Source organism: Papilio polytes, unplaced genomic scaffold (genome assembly GCF_000836215.1).
Source record: "Papilio polytes unplaced genomic scaffold, Ppol_1.0 DF824069.1, whole genome shotgun sequence".
In the NCBI taxonomy this organism is placed as follows: domain Eukaryota; kingdom Metazoa; phylum Arthropoda; class Insecta; order Lepidoptera; family Papilionidae; genus Papilio; species Papilio polytes.
Genome location: NW_013525135.1, coordinates 341,015 through 360,241, shown reverse-complemented (window position 1 = coordinate 360,241; position 19,227 = coordinate 341,015). Strand labels below are relative to the sequence as shown.

General features: G+C 31.8%; 1 protein-coding gene across 3 annotated transcripts; it reads left to right on the top strand.

Annotated features, from left to right (window-relative positions):
• The first annotated feature begins 669 nt into the window (after positions 1-669).
• LOC106100119 (elongation of very long chain fatty acids protein AAEL008004-like) lies at positions 670-17,781 on the top strand. 3 transcript variants are annotated; one of them, XM_013278858.1, is made up of 7 exons: positions 670-860; positions 10,716-10,781; positions 14,326-14,516; positions 15,787-15,867; positions 16,136-16,298; positions 16,428-16,564; positions 16,820-17,781. In XM_013278858.1, exons 1-7 carry the CDS (start codon positions 854-856, stop codon positions 17,132-17,134), a joined length of 960 nt encoding a protein of 319 aa, XP_013134312.1. In that variant the 5' UTR covers positions 670-853; the 3' UTR covers positions 17,135-17,781. The 3 variants fall into 3 exon arrangements, with proteins under 3 accessions (XP_013134312.1, XP_013134313.1, XP_013134314.1); XM_013278859.1 differs by lacking the exon at positions 670-860 and adding an exon at positions 8,902-9,004; XM_013278860.1 differs by lacking the exon at positions 670-860 and adding an exon at positions 9,998-10,277.
• The last annotated feature ends 1,446 nt before the right edge of the window (positions 17,782-19,227 follow it).

Genomic DNA, 19,227 nt, shown 5'->3' with positions numbered 1-19,227 from the left:
AAGCAAATAGTTAGCATCAAGGTTTTTAACCATTTCAAGAAACGTTTAATACCAAGATAATAGTAAAATTGAATAATCAATACACTACTTTTGTTTCGCAATATGTTCATCGCAGAAGGATTATTGATTTTTTCAAGTAAACCAAGGAGAATACTGAAGTTTAATGGATCTTTACTGAAAAATTCCACAACAAGGTGAAGACCACACGCGGGTCAACTACTTTACATTTTCTTGGAGTCAACATTGTTTTAATAACAAGGTATACTTAATAATGATAGGTATACTTAGATCTCGGGTCAGCGAACATTCATAGAGTTACAATAGTAAAGTATATCTATTTCAGCTTTGCTCAAATGATGTTAGGTGTTTATCTTTCCAAAACCGAGCCTTCAATAACTTTGAAAGCCATTATCTAAATTTTATGTTTTATCGGAATCTCCTCTGTTGAGTATATCCGCTCACAAAGTCTCAGCTTTGCTAAAATGCGGTAAATGTTTTTTTTCTCTAAATCTACACAACTTAAGGCTCCCACAACTCGTATAGCGACCGCTATCTAAATGTTGACTTTGGAGAAATGACGTGTGTCTGTCGGCTTCGGGATCCTGATCTAATATGCTTGCGTTACATGAATCGTCATCTTCAAGTTCACGTTAGTGTCTCAGTAGGATCGGTTATTATAGAGTGCGGAGGCTGCGCGTGCGCACTCCGTGACACGAACGTTCAGCGCGCACACCAGCGAACGCACCCGCGCGCCCCCGCACGGCCGCACCGCGCAACTTGTGATACAAGTGCTTTATTTTATCGTGTTTTATTACACTAACTATATTTTGTGCTGTTTTGTGTAGTGTTGAAGATGAACGGTAAGTTAGATTTTTAATATTTTTTTTAATAAAAAAAATAATTTAAATTAAATTAATCAATTTATGTTAAGTCCATGAAGAATCATTTTTTTAAATTGAAAAATAAAAAATAAATATGAAATATGTACAAACGCCGTTTTAATTAATTCTGTACCCGAAGCCGTGACAATATCGTGTTCCCCTGAAAAAAAAAATTATGCTATTTTCAACTGAAAAAAAAAAACATTTTTCATACAATTTTAATATTTAAGGATAACAAAGGTTGGGTTACTGAAAGATTCGGATGGCTGATGTCATAAGGAGCTAGTTTCAGTATATTCCGTTGGCGGAAGCATTGGGCCAGTTCAAAAAGAAAACAAAATATTATTATAATACAAATAATTATTTAACTCGTGAAACAAAATATAGGAAATTTCAGAAAATATTAAATATAATAGTAATCACAGTAATAAAATACACTCCAGGGTTATCCTGCAACATTGCTTTTAACTAAATTAACACATAAATAAATATATTAAGAAAACCTGTTAACTATTTTATCGTAAAAAGGCAATGCAAAATGCTGGCCGGAAAATTGACTTCCTGATCAACATGGAAATTACTCGGCTTAGAAAAAACAAATAAAAAAATATATAAACTTCATTTTACTAGAAGCAAGTCTAGCCGTATAGGGATATTCCAAGCGTCATGTAAATGCTAATTATATCATATGCATTACAATTATACAATGAACGGATCAATTTCTAGCCGTCGTCATTGTTAAGATAAACTGTTTTGTAGTTTGTTTATGTTTAGATCTAACATGCCTCCGAAGACGTAACAAATTGCTACATGCACGCTAGCGTCATAGGAAATACCATTAAAATGTACTTATTTATTACTATTTAGACTAGAAAATAATATTTTATAAGTGATATACGACAGCTACAATATTTGCCAATTGAATTATTTCAATCTCATTATAAACAATATTTTCGATATCTACTGCGGTCTTTAGATCGGTTGGATCAAATTGAATTAGCGCGGATAGGTAACAATGTTTGAGATAGATTTCACACGTTAGTTATCAAGTATTAAGTTTTAATCCATGTAACTTAACAAAGTAATGTGTGTGTCGAGTATTAACATAAAAAGTATGCAATGTATCGAACCTGGGACTTACGTAAGCGACATGATCTCGTATACAATACGTATGTCGCAAGCCGCCCTTGACGCTGACTGTATTCCAGTTCTCTAGAGAAATATCAGCCGGCGTACTTCAATCTTTTACTTTTTTCAATAAGTTACCAACTGAAATGTTTTGTAGACTCTCCGCCCGTTTAAAAACATAAACACATATAATCTTACTAATATTATAAATGCGAAAGTTTAGATGGATGGATGTTTGTTATACGAGTAGTTTGTATCCTAAACGGCTGATCGGATCTCGAAATTCGGCACAGATGTAGAGGATAGACTGGAACAACACTGAAGCTACTCACTTTTGTTTTTTTTTTAATTCCACGCTGACGGATTCGAGGGCGAAAGCTAGTAGGCAATAAAAGAGCGTTGCTCGTGTCTTGGCTTCGTGAATAAATAAAGAAAAAAATTAGCATATTAAATTTTTTAATTACCTCGATTTTAACCATCGTGCTATTGATAAGAATTTTATAATATGTCCTGTTTTCTGACAGCTGACGGTCTCCTGTTTTTCTATCCAGTTTGAAGCAATTTAGACCACATCTAATTGCTGTAAGGTGGAATTTTGTGTATCTCCACTATTATGATACTCTTGATTCCTTTCAACCCATTCTTTGAATCTCCAATTCCAATTCGTTCTGGTTATTGCTTCGGTTAAAAATGCGGAACGGGAAAATCGAAAGGACAAATGTGTAACTGAAAATAAAGAATATACGTTAAAAACAAGTTAATTTTATATCTCGCAAATTAAAATGCATAATACAAAAAAATTAACATTATTACTCGTATAGGCAATTAAATATCAAGGCTGCTTTGTTCGTACAATATTCCTGCCAAGGATTAAGTGCGCTTGCACATTTGATGTCCCCTACGTTCCGTCGACGCGGAATTAAAAAATAATTATTATTTGCATATGTTCTGCATTTCTATGCCAAACTTCAGTGACATTCGTTGAACCATTATGTAAATACGTAGTCCCAAAATCATCGTCACATTTGAATGGTCAAACTTTCGCATTATTAGTACGAAGTATGGTAAATATGATTACTAGAAATTATTTTAGTTAGTACTAGCTATTCCCGTGCGGCTTTGCGGCAAATGTTAAAATTATCGTTACCATAATAACATTGCTTCCTTAATGTCGGCAGCTTGTAGTTTATGGTCTCTTTCCCATATGGTTTTCCATAAATTTACCGTCTAAGTTTAATAGCGTGAAAATACATAGCCTAAAGCATAACGTTAGTGTAGGGTTTTTTATTAAAGAATTATTAAAAAATATGCTGTAATTGCTGAGATTTTAGGCAACAAAGAAGTGTGTATTTATGCTTTATTATAATAGTATAGATATAGATAAAGTCATAAACTCCTAGACCTAATAAAAATTTAGCCACCATTTTAAAAGTTTTTAAGCATCGAGTACTTTAAGGTGTACCTGCTAAAAAGCTTTCGATGATTTCATTCGCCATTTCCTTTTAATATCTTCATCGAAATATAGTAAAGTTAAAAATCATGTCATAATAGTTCTTGACATTGTATTTACTCTAGATGAGTATGTTTATTTGCCGACACCTCAGTACATAAAGATCGCATAATAAGCAAACAGATGACCAGAGCACTTTATATACTAATGTAAACATAGCAATGTTCGACTCGATTCTTGAAGTGAGAAATTGTTTAATGCAAAATGTTTTACTACAAACATTACTTGCGTTGATAATTACAATAGTTTACTATTAATATATGTATACGAACATTTAAAGATGTTTATGTGTATAGTTGTTGCCAGTGACTTCGTCCGCGCAACATTGAGATAAAAAGTAGCCTATAACTTTTATATGGAGTGTCATTCCAATTGTAACATTGCCTAGAATGTTTTAGGTCAGTTAGGATTTTTGTTTTCTTTTATTTTATAATCAATTACTAGTACTCGAACAGGTGGCCGTAAAAGTAAGGCATGAACACAATGGACAGGTTTTCGATCTCGTGACATAACTTACGTAAATAATTACGCCTCTCAAAAGTAATCTGTAAAGATGAGTCCGAATTATTTGGTACATCAGTTTTTAACTATCTCAAGATAGTTCACTCCGTAGTTACTTTTATTACATATTTGTAGGTAAAACAATTGTTTCTAAAGTGAAACTTTACCTAATCAGCCACGTGAAGTCCTTAGTCGTTGTTAAAAATATTTAATTAGTTACTTTAATTCCATTCAATGCGAAATATGAACTATTATTAAACATATGCTCATGTCCAATTTAAATAGCAACAATAGGCTATAGCCCGAAGGTCAATGACTCTGTCGCAAGCTGTATACAAACGATCCGCTGACTAATATCTTTGTTTTACTTTAGCAATCTCATTAATAAAAACACCCAAAGCGAGGTTGTATTAACCTGACACATTAGTTTCTGTCGCAATTCAACCGATTGTAAGCAAGTTGGCAATATCCTTAGCGGCCATGTTGGACGCGCATTGAAAGCGCGGGAAATATTTCGCGACATTTCGTTGTTAACTTTTTTGCGATCGATATACACTGTGGTATCAAAAAAAATCCTATTTAATAACAATGAATAGGTTAACAATTATAACATGTTTAATTACTGAAATTAGGTTAAATTATAACAAGAATATTTTATGTGGAATGACACGAGTAAAACTTAACCTGTAATTATATTGCAGTACGACAGTCAAGGTGTTCGACATGCAATCGATTGATTACATACTGCGATAGCAACTGCTCTATGTCAATAAAATGATAGATATGACATCATACAAATTACCATATGAATAGAATAATAAATATTGCTAGTTAAATTTGGCTTAGATTTGATAGAAATCGTTCTAAGGCAGAAATTATGAATACGTTTGTATTTTGCTTTGACAGGTAGTAATGTAAAACTATGAACCAAGACCAGCACATGTGCTTAGTGGTTTTTGAAATAAATAGACTAATAGTCTCCCGCGATGTTTCATTATCTGTCATGTTTTTCCTTCTAAAGCAGGTCGCAACTTTGGTGGTCAAAGTGCAAAGGTTCAGCATTTCGAATGATCAATGATTTCGAGACCCACATTACACTTTTTTGGTTTCCTGCATTCCATGGCCCATTTGTAAATCAACTCAGTAATGACTTCAAGTCGGAAAACGGAACAAAAATGCATTTTAATGTCTTCAATTAAAGAACGATTTGTAACATTTATTACTTCATTTCCATGACGTTTTATTCAATTATTTGCATTTTGTCAATTCATCTTTGGCAGAAAAATCTCACGACACACTGACCTCTTATTAAATTATAATGTAACTTGAACTTGAGACTATTTACTCAATATTTGGTGCATATTGTAATTTGTTTGTATGTAAATGTTTTGTACAGACGTATAACCTCCTCCTTTTTTTAAATCTATTAAGTGCATTGCTATTTGAGTTTTTTATGCACACAATAAAAAAAAATTCAGCTCAGTTTCTATTTTCTAACATTTCTACATCAAAGATCTAGATGTTACTTCTAATATTGTGAATGCGAAAGTTTGGATAATATTGGTATTTTTAAAACTTATTAATCAAACTATTAAACTGTCTGTCTTTCGATGACGCAAGTACTTAGTATGATATTATGTTTGTATTAAATTTAACATGTCATGTTAACTTGGTTTGGAAACATGAGTCCATTTAATTTACATATGTTTGTTATTATAAATGATTTTACTTTTATTTTAGGCGAATCATTCTTAGAATAATAACGATATTGTATGAAGTTATGTTAATAAATAAATAATGCTTTAGTTAAATAACGATAGTGCAGTTTTTAGATATTTGGTAATTTTCTATTTAAAACTATTATTTACATTTTATCGGAATATATATTCCTTTTAATTATTAATTCTAAACATTCATACAGATTTAAATACTGACGGAACATAATCTAGGAATGTTATTTTTAAACTATTTTGGTGAATTATAATACGACTGGATTTTAAGGAGGTTGCTTTCGAGTTTGGGAAACAATTATAATAAAAATAATTAACTCCAGCATAAAAAATATCAGATTGGTATATCAGTTTGCTTGTAAATAATAGAATATTACGCACTGCGACTGTGCACTATAATCATACAGTTGAGGTCTATTGTGCCCTCACAAAGTCAGTATTCGCAATAATGCCGCAGACACGTTGTATCTAATAACCCATTCACATAATTAAAACTTAAAGTTGCGAAACATGTCAATGTAAGACAAAGGCAAAAACGACAGTTAGTTATGTTGCATTTGCAATTTGAAAATCGGAATTTAAAATCATTACAAAATCCAATGTAGCCAACATAAGAGTAATATTCAGTGAAAGAAGTAAAAGCGATCGATTTTGAAGAACAGAATTTTGAAAAAAAGAACATCATTCTTTCTTTTTTCCAATTCCAGAATTTCTTTCCCCTTTCCATCTACTACTACATGTAACTATTTCTCATCTTCCTTTCTCTACCTTGCTAAACACCAAGAGTTCCACTTGTTTGCTTGGAATCTTTCAAGATTCCCATTATCGATGTCATCTTGATTTTGAAGTTATCTACAGAAATGTCATCCAGGCAGGCTTCGTAACTCCTTCCCCATAGATCACAATGGTAGAGCACGCAATAAAATCTTTTGTACGAATGAACCTGCTCGTTTAACTCATTACAGTAACAACACAGAACAAAAGTCGAGCGTCATTCTCAAATTATGACGGTCTTATCAATTGATAGTAATCTTCACTTGTGTTGAAAAACAATGTGATAAATTATCTTTGAATATTATCTCACGTATTGTTAATAAAAATATAATCAGTAATTGGCTTTCTTCATTTAATAAATTATCGTAATTATTACTTTATAATTAAACGAAAAGCCTTTTTATTTAAACCTTTTAAAAGTAGTCAATGCTGAATCTCGAATGTATGTTTTTTAAGCAATTTTAAAATAGTACTGCAAAAACAGAAAAATAGGGGAAACCCACTTAATTACCGGAATGTATCTAAATTGCCAAAAATGTATTATTAAGTGCTAAGAAATATTTCCTTGAATATATTCAAGATTCAAGAATTTCGGTTTTCCCAATATATTACTGGTTTGGAAAGATCAATGTCAACCTTATTCGTGTCGTGCTGTGTTTACATCTCTGTTCCTGTTCATATTATGTTTTCTTTTTACATATTTCTAACCAATCTTACGGCAAGAAAAACTTACCCTCATGTTAGTTGTGTTTGACCAATGAGAGAGCTGCAACTGCATTTAGAAATGCGATTTCGAAAAAACAGCATATTTTTTTGTTTGCAACATCAGACAATTTCGAAAGAAGTTGGTAATTTTTTGCTTACTGGTAACTCTAAAATTTACGCGCGCCCCTGGAATATCAAAAAAGTGCCATGAGATCCTTGTAGCTCTATAGCACACGCCGTTGCTGGGGGCCAAGGTTTGGTAAACCAATTAACGAGTATGACGTAGACTAAACGTAATCTGACCCTGTCAATGTTAAAAATGTCACCATTCTTGTCGAACTTAGCTGTGTTATATCTTGCCCCGTGAGTGATACTCCTAGGCCGAGTATTACACCAAGGTCAAGGTCCTTCTAAGCCTCAAATGTATTGCTCGCCTTTTTAGCAAAATTAATTACAATATCGACTTTGACACAATTTCCTAGTAGATGATGCTTATAACCGTGTATTTAAGGCGTGTATAAAATGGACATGCTTTCTTCGACTAAATTGTACCTTGTTGCTTGGTCTTAGGGTTCAAAATAGAAAGTTCTTATTTTATCAGACTTATTTCGTGGGTCACGTAATTTTTTATTGATGTTACATAAAACCCTAATGGCCTTAACCTAAGGGTTTGTAGTGAATCTTTTATGGACCGCATCTATAAACATTGTTTGGACGGAATATGTTTTGAATTTAAAATAATTAAAAACACTATTTCGATCTTGGCTGAATGTACAGGTTGTTTAAAAAAACAGTTGCAACTGAAGGCTATAAGTTCAACGACCATAATATGGCGATTAAAACAAAATCACGGCAATACTAATAATATAGCTGGTTAATTTAGCATTCAGAAATATTAAACATTTTATAAAATGTATCTTTAAGTCAAAAATTAGTTCTTACTAGCTTTTGCCTGCGACGTCGACAGTGCACAAAAGCGCAAATTAAAAAATATAGGACATAGTCTATGTTTTCTCCCAGAATATTTTCTACATTTTTGCCAAGATTCGTCACAATCCGTCAACCCGATTAGGAGATACGTAAAAACATTCCATCCATTTAAACTTTTGCTTTTATAATATTAGTATAATTAATATGAAGGATTTTACTAGAAATTGACTTTTCTTTAATATAAGCAATAATGGTAATCTTTCTACGACAATCGAATTAGTAGAGTTACGCCCCTTTAGAATAGCGTCATCAAAATCGGCAAGCGTTCGCTAGTGTGAGTTACGCAACCTGACCGCCAGATGCCGCTGCCAAGTTCAATGTTACGACCTTTTGGCCCAATGTTTGCTCAAACACTTCACCAATGTTTGCACTTTACCAATATCTTTATTTAACGTATAAGAATAGTTTTTTTCTATCTAATTTGTGGTTATCTGAATAATATTATAAATGCGAAAGTTTAGATTCATGAATGTATGTTAGAGTTTACAGAATAAACGGCTAAACAGATCTCGAATTTTTATTTAATACCTCGCAGACGGATTTTCGGACAGCTAATATATGCATTTTCAATAACCAATCGATGTATATCGAAGTAAGAACTTATGTAACCACAAATACGAATATAAATATAATCTATGGATACGTCAATTTACAATAAAATGAGATTTTCTCATGACAGCTGTAAAATTTGTAAATAAAACCGATTGAGACGTTATTTATTACGAATAGTCAGTCCCGAGACCGGTATTGTGAATATTATGGGACATTCTGCGATCTGGTTTGCCGTAAGCATATGAAGTGTACAGGTTTTATTGAAAATAGTAATAGGAATATATTAGTGGCATTCTTTAGGCACAATGTCCTTGATCGTGGAGAATTTGCGCGTTGTCGCGAAAATTCTGACGCGTTACGTGCTAATGATACAAGATGTTTAGGTTGCTGGGTCCTTTAAGCAATAAATAACTACTACGGCTACTTGGCTAGTCGTTATTTTATTAAACATCTTAGTTTAAGTCGAAGAAGACAAGGGTTTTTACAATTACTATCACGAATGACAATTGCGAGAATCTATTAGTATAACCATCAACGAAATATAAGATTTGATGATATGTTTCACACAAATTCGATACTTTTTCGATGGTATTAGAAATACGTTCTCACGAATATTGGTGATGAGGACTAACTTTTTGAACATCCGAATGCTTCGTATTTCTTCGTAAACATATTCATGCAATCTCGGATTTTATTCTTGTGGATGAGAATTTAAAAACATAGACTTTATTTTTATTACCTTTACAAATTAAACTTTTCACAATAAATCATTTCTCAATAGAGTAAAGTTTAATCTTTTTAACATTCTGTATAAACTGATATGTTAAATCGTGATGTAATACGTTTTTTATTCGTTACAAAAATAAATTTGTAAGCAATAAAATTATTGTATGATACAATTAAAACAGATTAAAAGCCTAACAATATGCAAATTCTTATTTTTTAAGTAGACCGAAATAGTTAAAATTTTAACTGAAATGTTATACACATTCATTTACTGTGGTTTAATACAATTTGTGAACGAAGATTCAAGTGTATTCAAATAAATTATTGCCTTTTATTAAATTTTTACATTTATGAGTTAAAAATGTGAAGAAGTCCATTAAAATTTGAAAGCATTCTTAGAAAGAAATTACAAAAGAATGTGCCAAGGTTGGAATATGTTAATTTACTAATAATGAGATAATTGCACAATTTGTTCCGATTATCATTCATTTATAAATGTTGCATAGATGTCGTCCATTAAACGAAAACTAGAAATTAATTAGCATAATAATGCATTTAAATAAAAAGGGAAAGCAGAATCAAAATTGACACAAGACTAAGTTAAACAAACAAGTCGGCCAGTGCCATCCGAAGGCTGCCTTTTGCAATAGACTAATTTAATTTTATATACAAATATATTCATGAATGCCAGTATGCAAGTGTGACTTATCGGAGAAAGATTACTCTGTGCTGTGTGTTAGTGTTTCCTAGTGGAAAGGAGAGTTATTCTGATTTTAAGAGGTTAGTGTTATTCATCTTACGAAACGTACAAACTGCATTTAAAATTCTTAACGAATTCTTTTCGAATGTTCCTTAATACTTGAGAATTGTGGTTTTACAAGCTTATCAAAATATTTCCATAATGTACAAAAATAGTATAAAATAACGGGCAAAAACATCGTTTTCGGTCTGGTAGATACGCAAAAAAGTACAGAAGTTTATTTACGTGACTCTTACGATTATTAAAAAAAGATGTATTATCCATATGTATGAAAATACGTATGATGTTGGGACAATACTAGTATAAGTATCCAACTTAGGTGTGTCTAAAGATTACCTAAGCGTTTTCAATACCAATTTTATAAGAAAGAATTTTTTTATCAATATAAAACATTGGTTTGTAATATTTCTACTGATTTAAATGTTTCTTTTAATTTAACATAACCTTGTTTGTTGCAGGTGCAAGTTCTTCATACAATATGTCATTCGTTGACTCTTACAAGAGGTTTATGGAGAGGAACAGTGGTAAGAAATATTTTTTTATTTGTTTTTAATGCGAACTTTACGTAAATACATTGTGGTTTAATTTTTAAAAAAACACTGCAATATGTAAATGTAATAAGACTAGCTTTCGCCCGCAACTCCACCATCGTGGATTAAAAAAAAAACTAAAGTGGGCCTATGAGTTCTTCCAGATTATCCTCTACATCTATACCAAGTTTCAGCGAAATCTGTTAAAATGTTTAGGCTACAAACTCTAACAAACATCCATCCATCTAAACTTTGGCATTTATAATATTAGTATTAGTATGGTTTAATTATTGTTTAAGAGGATATATTCAAATAAGGATTAGATCCTAAAAAAATGATTAATGCATTGTAATTTAAATATTTTGAACATGTTTTGATTTACATTTAACTAAAAAGGGATGATATTAGTATGAATATCGTATTATAACAGAAAACATCGATATTAGTATAAATGATCGTTTAATTTTTTTACAAATAAAAATACAGTATTGCCACTAAGTAACTCAAAGCACCCATTTGCAAAGAAGATAAAAATCCACAGAGTAGCTCTACCGGTCGATACAAGTTATTTAAATGTCAAAACAACGTTTCAGAAACATTGTTATTTTTAACCTCAGCGATACAGTAACATTATTATTTTAAATCACGTAAAACAGGTTATATTTTTAATAGCCATATTAAAACGAACAATTCATTTTGTAACTTTTAATGGATGAAAATGTATGAATACAGCATACGATTGTAAATTACTGTATTTGATTCAATTTTTTAGTTATGTAAATAGAGTAACAAATGTCAGGCACCAAAGGTAAGGGGGGGAGTCAGCTGCTCCTACTAGAATCGAAAAACTTAAAATATATACAAAAAATACCTCGAATTCATCCAGATAATTAAATCTTCAAGTTTCGATGACAAAAGTAAGTCGAGAAACAATGTCAAACATAAAACGACATCTCTCTTCTGAAAAAAAAAACATAATTTTTACGGTTGTAATAGAAAAGCCGCAGTTTATTAATCTTTCTGGATTATAGATTAAACGTTTTATTGTATCGTGAAGAAATTTAGTATTTAATTTCGTCACAGATCCGGTGCAGTCATTTCTCAGTTGGCCAACTTCTTTTGTCGTAATATTGCATGACGATTTCTGCATCGCCAACCTCCATATAACATGAAAGGTCGCATTTCAATCTTGTTTTCGATAATTTTGAAGTTATTTAGCTACGTTGTTAAAAACCTTAAACGAATTTAATTCGAATCGAGCTGTTTGTATACTTTCTATGTATAACAACTAATACAATGTTCATTATGTGAATCTTACTAATATTATAAATGCGAAACTTTAGACGGATGAATGGATGTTTGTTAGCGTTTGTAGCCTAAACGGCTGAACAGATCTCCATGAAATTTGGTACGGGTTTAGAGCATAGTCTGGAAGAACACATAGGCTACTTTTTATCCCGGGAATAGTTACGGTTCCCGTGGGATTCATTAATTATTTTTTTAATGTTCACTCGATCATTCTGCAACAGTTCAACATATTTTATTGGAATTAGGCACAGATATAAAACAAAGTCTGGAGTATACATGGGATAAGCTTCATCCCAGAGAAATGTCCGGTTCCCGAGGGATGCGTAGCTTTTTGTAATTTATATAGTTCGTGTGTTTTCTAATACCACGCGGACGAAGTCGCGGGCAACAGCTCGTTATCTATAAACATGCAAACTAAGAACGTAAATCTATACTAATATAGTAAAGAGTACAGATTGTATTGTTTATTTGTTATTAAAAAATGTTTCACCACTAGAAACATTATTACTAAATAACATAAACTATGGTTTACATCAACGGGAAGGATATAGATTTAACAGATATTATATGATACGTACATTATTTGCCATCCAGGCGAAACTGGGGAGCATTGCTAGTCTTTTTTAAGCACAAGCCAAAGGGAAGCACATCTCAGCTGATGTCCATTCTTACCCACGTACTGGGCATAATATTAGCTTGATAATAAAATGATTGGATATAAACAAACTAATAAATTCAACATACTGCGACGAATTTTATTATTATTTATAAGCGAGTTATCACAACACCTGATGTAAATATTTACGACATTATAATAATGTGATTCGTTGTCCAGATAAAGACGATATACACGAACAGCTTAAAAAAATCAGGCGTTGAACGGTCAGAAGTTGAGTTGGCATACAGAGACCTTAATAATAGTTACAGTTTTCAGTTGCGACTAAAATGTTGACAAAACGCATTATTTGAAGCAGTCCGTGTATCCCCTTACGGTCTTGAATCGTCTAACGTAATAGATTAAATACTTTTATAATTTCAAATTTATATGCGATGCGTTAACTCAGGGCATTTGCTATCAACGTGACCTGATCAATGTATAGGAAAATTATCTTTGTGGTAGGTCTTATAAGTGTGTTTTCAAACACCGATTGTTTTGATTTTCGGTTTCCGTATATTTTGGACTTACTCTAAAACTATATTACGCATTACGTAAAATTACTTTAGGTTTTGTTTCATTTGAGAATTATATTTCAGTTGTTGTCTAAATGAAAATAGAAAAATATGTGCATCAATATTTTTAATGAGAAAAACCCGCGAAAAATCTGACTCTCCTTAAATAACCCTACGATTTTTCTTATCCTCGTTATTTGTTTACACTTTGTTGTCAAGAATAACTATTATGTGTTAGAATATAGCACGTGCGATGTTAGTCATTGCATCAGTTGGCGGCGGGGGATAGGAGGAAGGGGAGGGGGCTTCATAGTAAGTCAAGCGAAGTACGCTCGCAGCTGTATGGAAATGACATGCTAAACAAACAAATTTATTTTATATTCACCGCATGCTTTTGATGCCTTTGTAGTAAATGGATAAATATTTGTAAAATATTTATAACTACTCTTATATTGTTTCCATTGGTATTGTTTGAGGTAAAGGTCTATGAGACTGGTTTTTAGCGTAAGCGAATACACTAGTTAGTAAAATGAAACGGTTTGTTATTGTTTGCTTCCATCTTTAAATGGAAAAATGAATTAATAGAGAAGAATTTCGTTATTGATTTACTTTGTAATAATTATTTAACAATTGAATATTAATGAAATCCGAATAAAGTACGAGTATAGCAAGTAAAAAAATTAATGGTGCTTTATTACAACAATGGGTAAAAGTATTGTTTAGAAATAACTTAGTTTTGTCCTATTGCAAGAATATAATTAACCCGTAAGTAAATGTAAAGTGTACATGTTAGTTTTTAACATAATTTAACATTTTCAAATTCTCTTCACCCACAAACAAATATCCGAGCTTAACATTGTTTTTATATGTTGTAATTTTTTTACGGTCAGAAATTCGTTTAACCGTTTTAATTTAAAAGGAAACATCTTTTTTATTTTTATGTCAAAATCATTTTTGTAAAATTCATTACAAAAACTGGCGAAAGATCGTCTTGTGTTTATGCATTTGCAAATAAACCGATATTTCGAAAACGTCTCGTAATTGTTTGTTATTCCCTCAGATCCTCGGACGGAGAACTGGTGGTTGATGTCAGGTCCTGGACCCCTGCTGACCCTGCTGGCCACATACCTGTACTTCTGTACGTCAGTGGGTCCTCGCTACATGAGAGATAGGAAACCATTTTCCTTGAAGCAACCCATCATCGTCTACAATATTACGCAAATATTCATGAGCATCTTCTTAGTTTATGAGGTAAATATATCTTTATGGGAACGGACTTTCTTGTGACATTTAAAATTTTACGATATATTATATTTTAGACCAGGATTTTTTTATCACAATTATGTATCTAAAGTATAAGGAATTCACCAAAATAGAGTAGCGATTACAGGCTGGATTCAGATTTGCAACAGATCTGGCAACACATTGATCGAGGTTATTTTTCCAACCTATGCGTCCCATCCCCCGTGAAATCCACTTCCCAAACTTTCGTAAAGAGAATGGTGGAAAGAGATGACTAAAATTAGGCCTCCGACACACAGTTATTAGACGAAACCCGGAATGATAACTTTACATGGAATTTTAAGAGTTACTCATTATTTAAGGATTACCTTTACGGTACAAATATTTAATAAAAAATATGCACAACAATATATAAGATTATTATCCACAAACATCATTACTGGTGATGACTTACAAGATCTTTTATTCAAATTGTAGTTTTCATTTAGAGATATTCCAATTTTATTAAACTTTTTTGCATACAAGTCAATAAAACTTAAATCGGTTTAAGAAACACCAAATTAGGTATCGGATCACTTAAGCAAATATCTAAGTGTGACTTGTAATTCAACATTGTAAGAATTAATTAACATTAGTAAAGATTAATCGTATTATATTTTTTCCGTTTTCTTTGCGTTCTCGAACATTTCTCAATTACCTCTTCAAATAACGAGCATTCTCCCTTTTCGACGTATTTTTTCAGATTAAAAAAAGTTTTCTGATAACACTAAAAATTAAAAACTTTTAAAACAAGCTCTTAAATTTGATTTTAAATTGAAAACCAATGTGTTTTAATTCAAATTATAATAGATCGGGTTTGATTTTTACGAGGAAACAAAATCATTGATTGTTTCTTAAATATTCGAATAACCAGTCTTAAGAATTGTTGATATTTTAATATCGGAATAATAGTAATCGGTAGTGTGATATACTAAAATTGTGTAAACACTTTCAAATCATGTATTTAATAGATAAAAAAATATTTGAAGCTCTATAATATTGTAGAACCGGATAAAGTCTATGATTGTTTGCCGTGTAAAGATGATGTCAAGAATCCGTGTCTTGACGTTTTAGACTTAGCTAAAAGACATGGTAAATAGATGATTATGAATATATGAGTAAATAACACTACAAAGTTGAAGTAGAAAATATTCACTAGTTTTGTCTTAATAAGTTGTTTTTGCCATTATTGCATTAGCAAAATTGTGTCCAATTTTATAATTAATTTTGTTTCTCACAGGGCTTAGTCTCCGGCTGGTGGAATGACTATAACTTTAGCTGCCAACCTGTGGATTACTCCTATGACCCTAAGGCATTCAGAGTAAGTATGAAAAGTATTGAAAATTTACAACTTATAGTTTTAATAATGATCAAAGAGTTGTCTGCAATTTCATACATTGTCTGCAAGTGCAGTAATACTTGTGACATAAGTGCTAATTTCAAGCATCTGAAATTATTAGTCGTAAAATAAAATAGTTTCCTCTATAGTGAAGTGCTGTGTGATACAGTGCATACTAATTCTTTAAATATTGAGTCCAAATATTTGCACATATTCTTTTCATAATCCGGTTTTTTCTTTCATTATCTAGATGGCGGGAGCGGTTTGGTGGTATTTCGCTGCGAAGATCATCGAACTCTTGGACACGGTATTTTTCGTTCTTAGGAAAAAGAACAGACAAATATCATTCCTGCATCTTTACCATCACACCATGATGCCAATTTGCGCTTGGATCGGAGTTAAATTCCTTCCAGGTGAATTATTAATATGACATTTTTATTCTTGTACATTTTTTGCTCTAAATTCAAATTAATGCTTAATAAATGATTTTGTGTTTTTTTGTTAGGATTATTTGTAAAGTTACTTATGCAATTATGTTGCAGGAGGTCATGGAACTCTGCTGGGTGTCATCAACTCCTTCATCCACGTGATCATGTACACGTACTACCTGATCTCAGGACTCGGGCCTCAGTACCAGAAGTACCTCTGGTGGAAGAAACACCTCACCAGCCTGCAACTGGTAAACAATTTCTCATTTGTTATACAAAGTTTGCTTAAAAAGCTATGAGAAATATTTGTAAACAATAATTTTAAGACTGAACTTACTATTTTTATGAACCTCCTGCTGCTACATTCCTTCTCCAGTTTTTTAATCCTAAAATGTTGGAAATGTCCGCTTTTGTCGGATCCTCCATTCGATCACTTGGGAATTTGCTCTACTTTACTTCTTAATATTGAATACAATTTATATACATTAAATTTTGATTTTGTTTAGGTTCAGTTTGTGATCGTGTTCTATCATAACTTCGTGGTGATGTTCTGCGACTGCAACTACCCTAAGTCTATCAACTTCTTACTGGCGCTCAACGCCGGCCTCTTCCTGTACATGTTCGGTAACTTCTACTACAGAAGCTACGTCAACATCGACAACAAGAAGACTGACTCAGTCACCACAGAAGCGAAGAGTAACGGTGTCATCGCAAACGGCAAAGGCGTTGTCGCAAACGGCAATGGCGTGATCGCAAACGGCAATGGTTTTATCGCAAATGGCAATGGCGTCATTGCAAACGGCAAGACGAAAGAATGCTAGCGAATAATAATGCTCATTAATTTAAGTAATTGTATGTGATGTTATGTTGATAATACTTAGATTAAAATAATTTTAAAATAGTTTTTAACTCAATTGAAAATACTGGAAACAAAATGTCAACTTAATATGTATTTCCGAGATTTTCTTTGTTCTTCTCGAGCAGGTATTTCCACCGAAAATAATAAGGTATTTGGTTATAAATATTGCTATCCTCATTTACTATGAAATAAAAAACAATTCAACTTTAACTTTTAACTAAGTTTAAGTAATGTAAAATAACTTTTCTTGCAGACCTCGCCAGATGATGACAACAAGGTATCTGTGATTTTATGAATATTATGTAATTTGTTTTGTGTGTAAGAAACAAATGTGTAATTTGAAACCATTATAATAATTATTAATTTTAGTTATTTTAGATCTTGGTTACAAATGAAGGAGATAAAGGTTTTAGTATAGTTTGTTTTGTATTTTTTTAGTTAAGATGTATATTATAGGTGAATTTGTCAATATAGTGCAATTAAAAATATTTCGCTCAAGTACAAGTTCAAGTGCTCAACAAACAATACACAATGCAACAATACAATTTAAATATTTTAGAATAATACAGGGTTTTTACTGTTATCGTTTTAATTTTATATTAACGAATTTGACAAATCATTTTAAACGAATATTTATAACAATATTCTTTGAAATATATTTAAGTCAATATTTGTTAAACCTAAGAAAGTTGAATTTACGAGTACATTTAATTTTATTATCTTATTTGCAATAAAGAACTAAAGGTAACCACGTTTGTGGAACTTCCAAGGATATTTTTTTTTTATATTTAGCCACCGATGTTGAGGAACTACATTGTAATGAAAGAGATAAATGAAATGCAATTTTCAAAGCAAATTATTAAAAGTAATGCAAGTTAAAGCATCAAGGTTTTTACGTAATCTGTAAAACTCGTAAGACGTTATATAGAGTCTTCCGCCTACGATTTTTGACGTAATTGCAAAGGTTTTTCAAACTGTTGCCGTAATGTTTAAAATTATTTACTCGGATTTTGTTTGTATAATGAATGCAGCTTCAATAATATGTAATAGATAGATACATATACATGTATATTAAAAAAAACATGTCAATAATTGTTACCAAAAGAATGTGTCGGATTAATAAATGTTTAAACTTTAATCTTTCTTTTATTATATCTTTATCTATTGTCAGCTTTTTTGATTTAAGTTGGTCAGCTTGTGGCCGTGCGAAATTCACAACAAATAACTTGTCAGTCTGTGTGCACTGAAACAGTGTTCTACAGCTAAACCAAATTTCATCCAACCATTATATGCAAATATAATCTTTTGTTTACATAAGTTTTATTAAGTGTGTTTGTCTGCGTTCCATTACACGGAATAAACGCTAAACTTTATGTAGCTTCCGTTAACCAGAACTCAGAAAATGGTATTTAATATGTAAAATGTTTTGCACTAAAGGACACATTTACAAACTGCCTTGAATTACCTTTCATATCCTGAAGCGTCAGCAAATGAAAATCTTAATACTCTTATTACGTGTATTTTAATATCACTCCACATATAAACAAGATGACTTAAAAATAAAACACCTGATTATCTAGTCTGTTCTGCTAATAACTAGATTAAGAATTCGATTCAAATAAACACTTAGGAACTACTCTAAAACCGGTCAAGCCAATTAAATGAAGCTATATCTCAAATACCCTTTCATCATCTCCCCTGCCTTATCCTACTCCCGTAGGGTCGGCGCACCGGGTTTTCGTCCTCCAAATAACTCTATCGTCATTATCTATCCGTCATCTCAGTCATCACTCCCTTCTTGATCATATCACCTTTCTCGCAATCCATCCATCTCTTTCTAGGTCCTTCTCTACCGATGTACCCGTCCACTTTCATAACCAACACCCATCTTTTACAGGCGATTCATCCCTTCTCATAACATTCCCATACCACTCTAACCTTTTACTTCTTATTTTCTCAACCACTGGGGCTACTCTCAAACTTCCTCTAATATAATACCTCAAATACCTATTATTTTCTTAAAACATTGTTTAGCAACAAGTATTTTAATTAAGA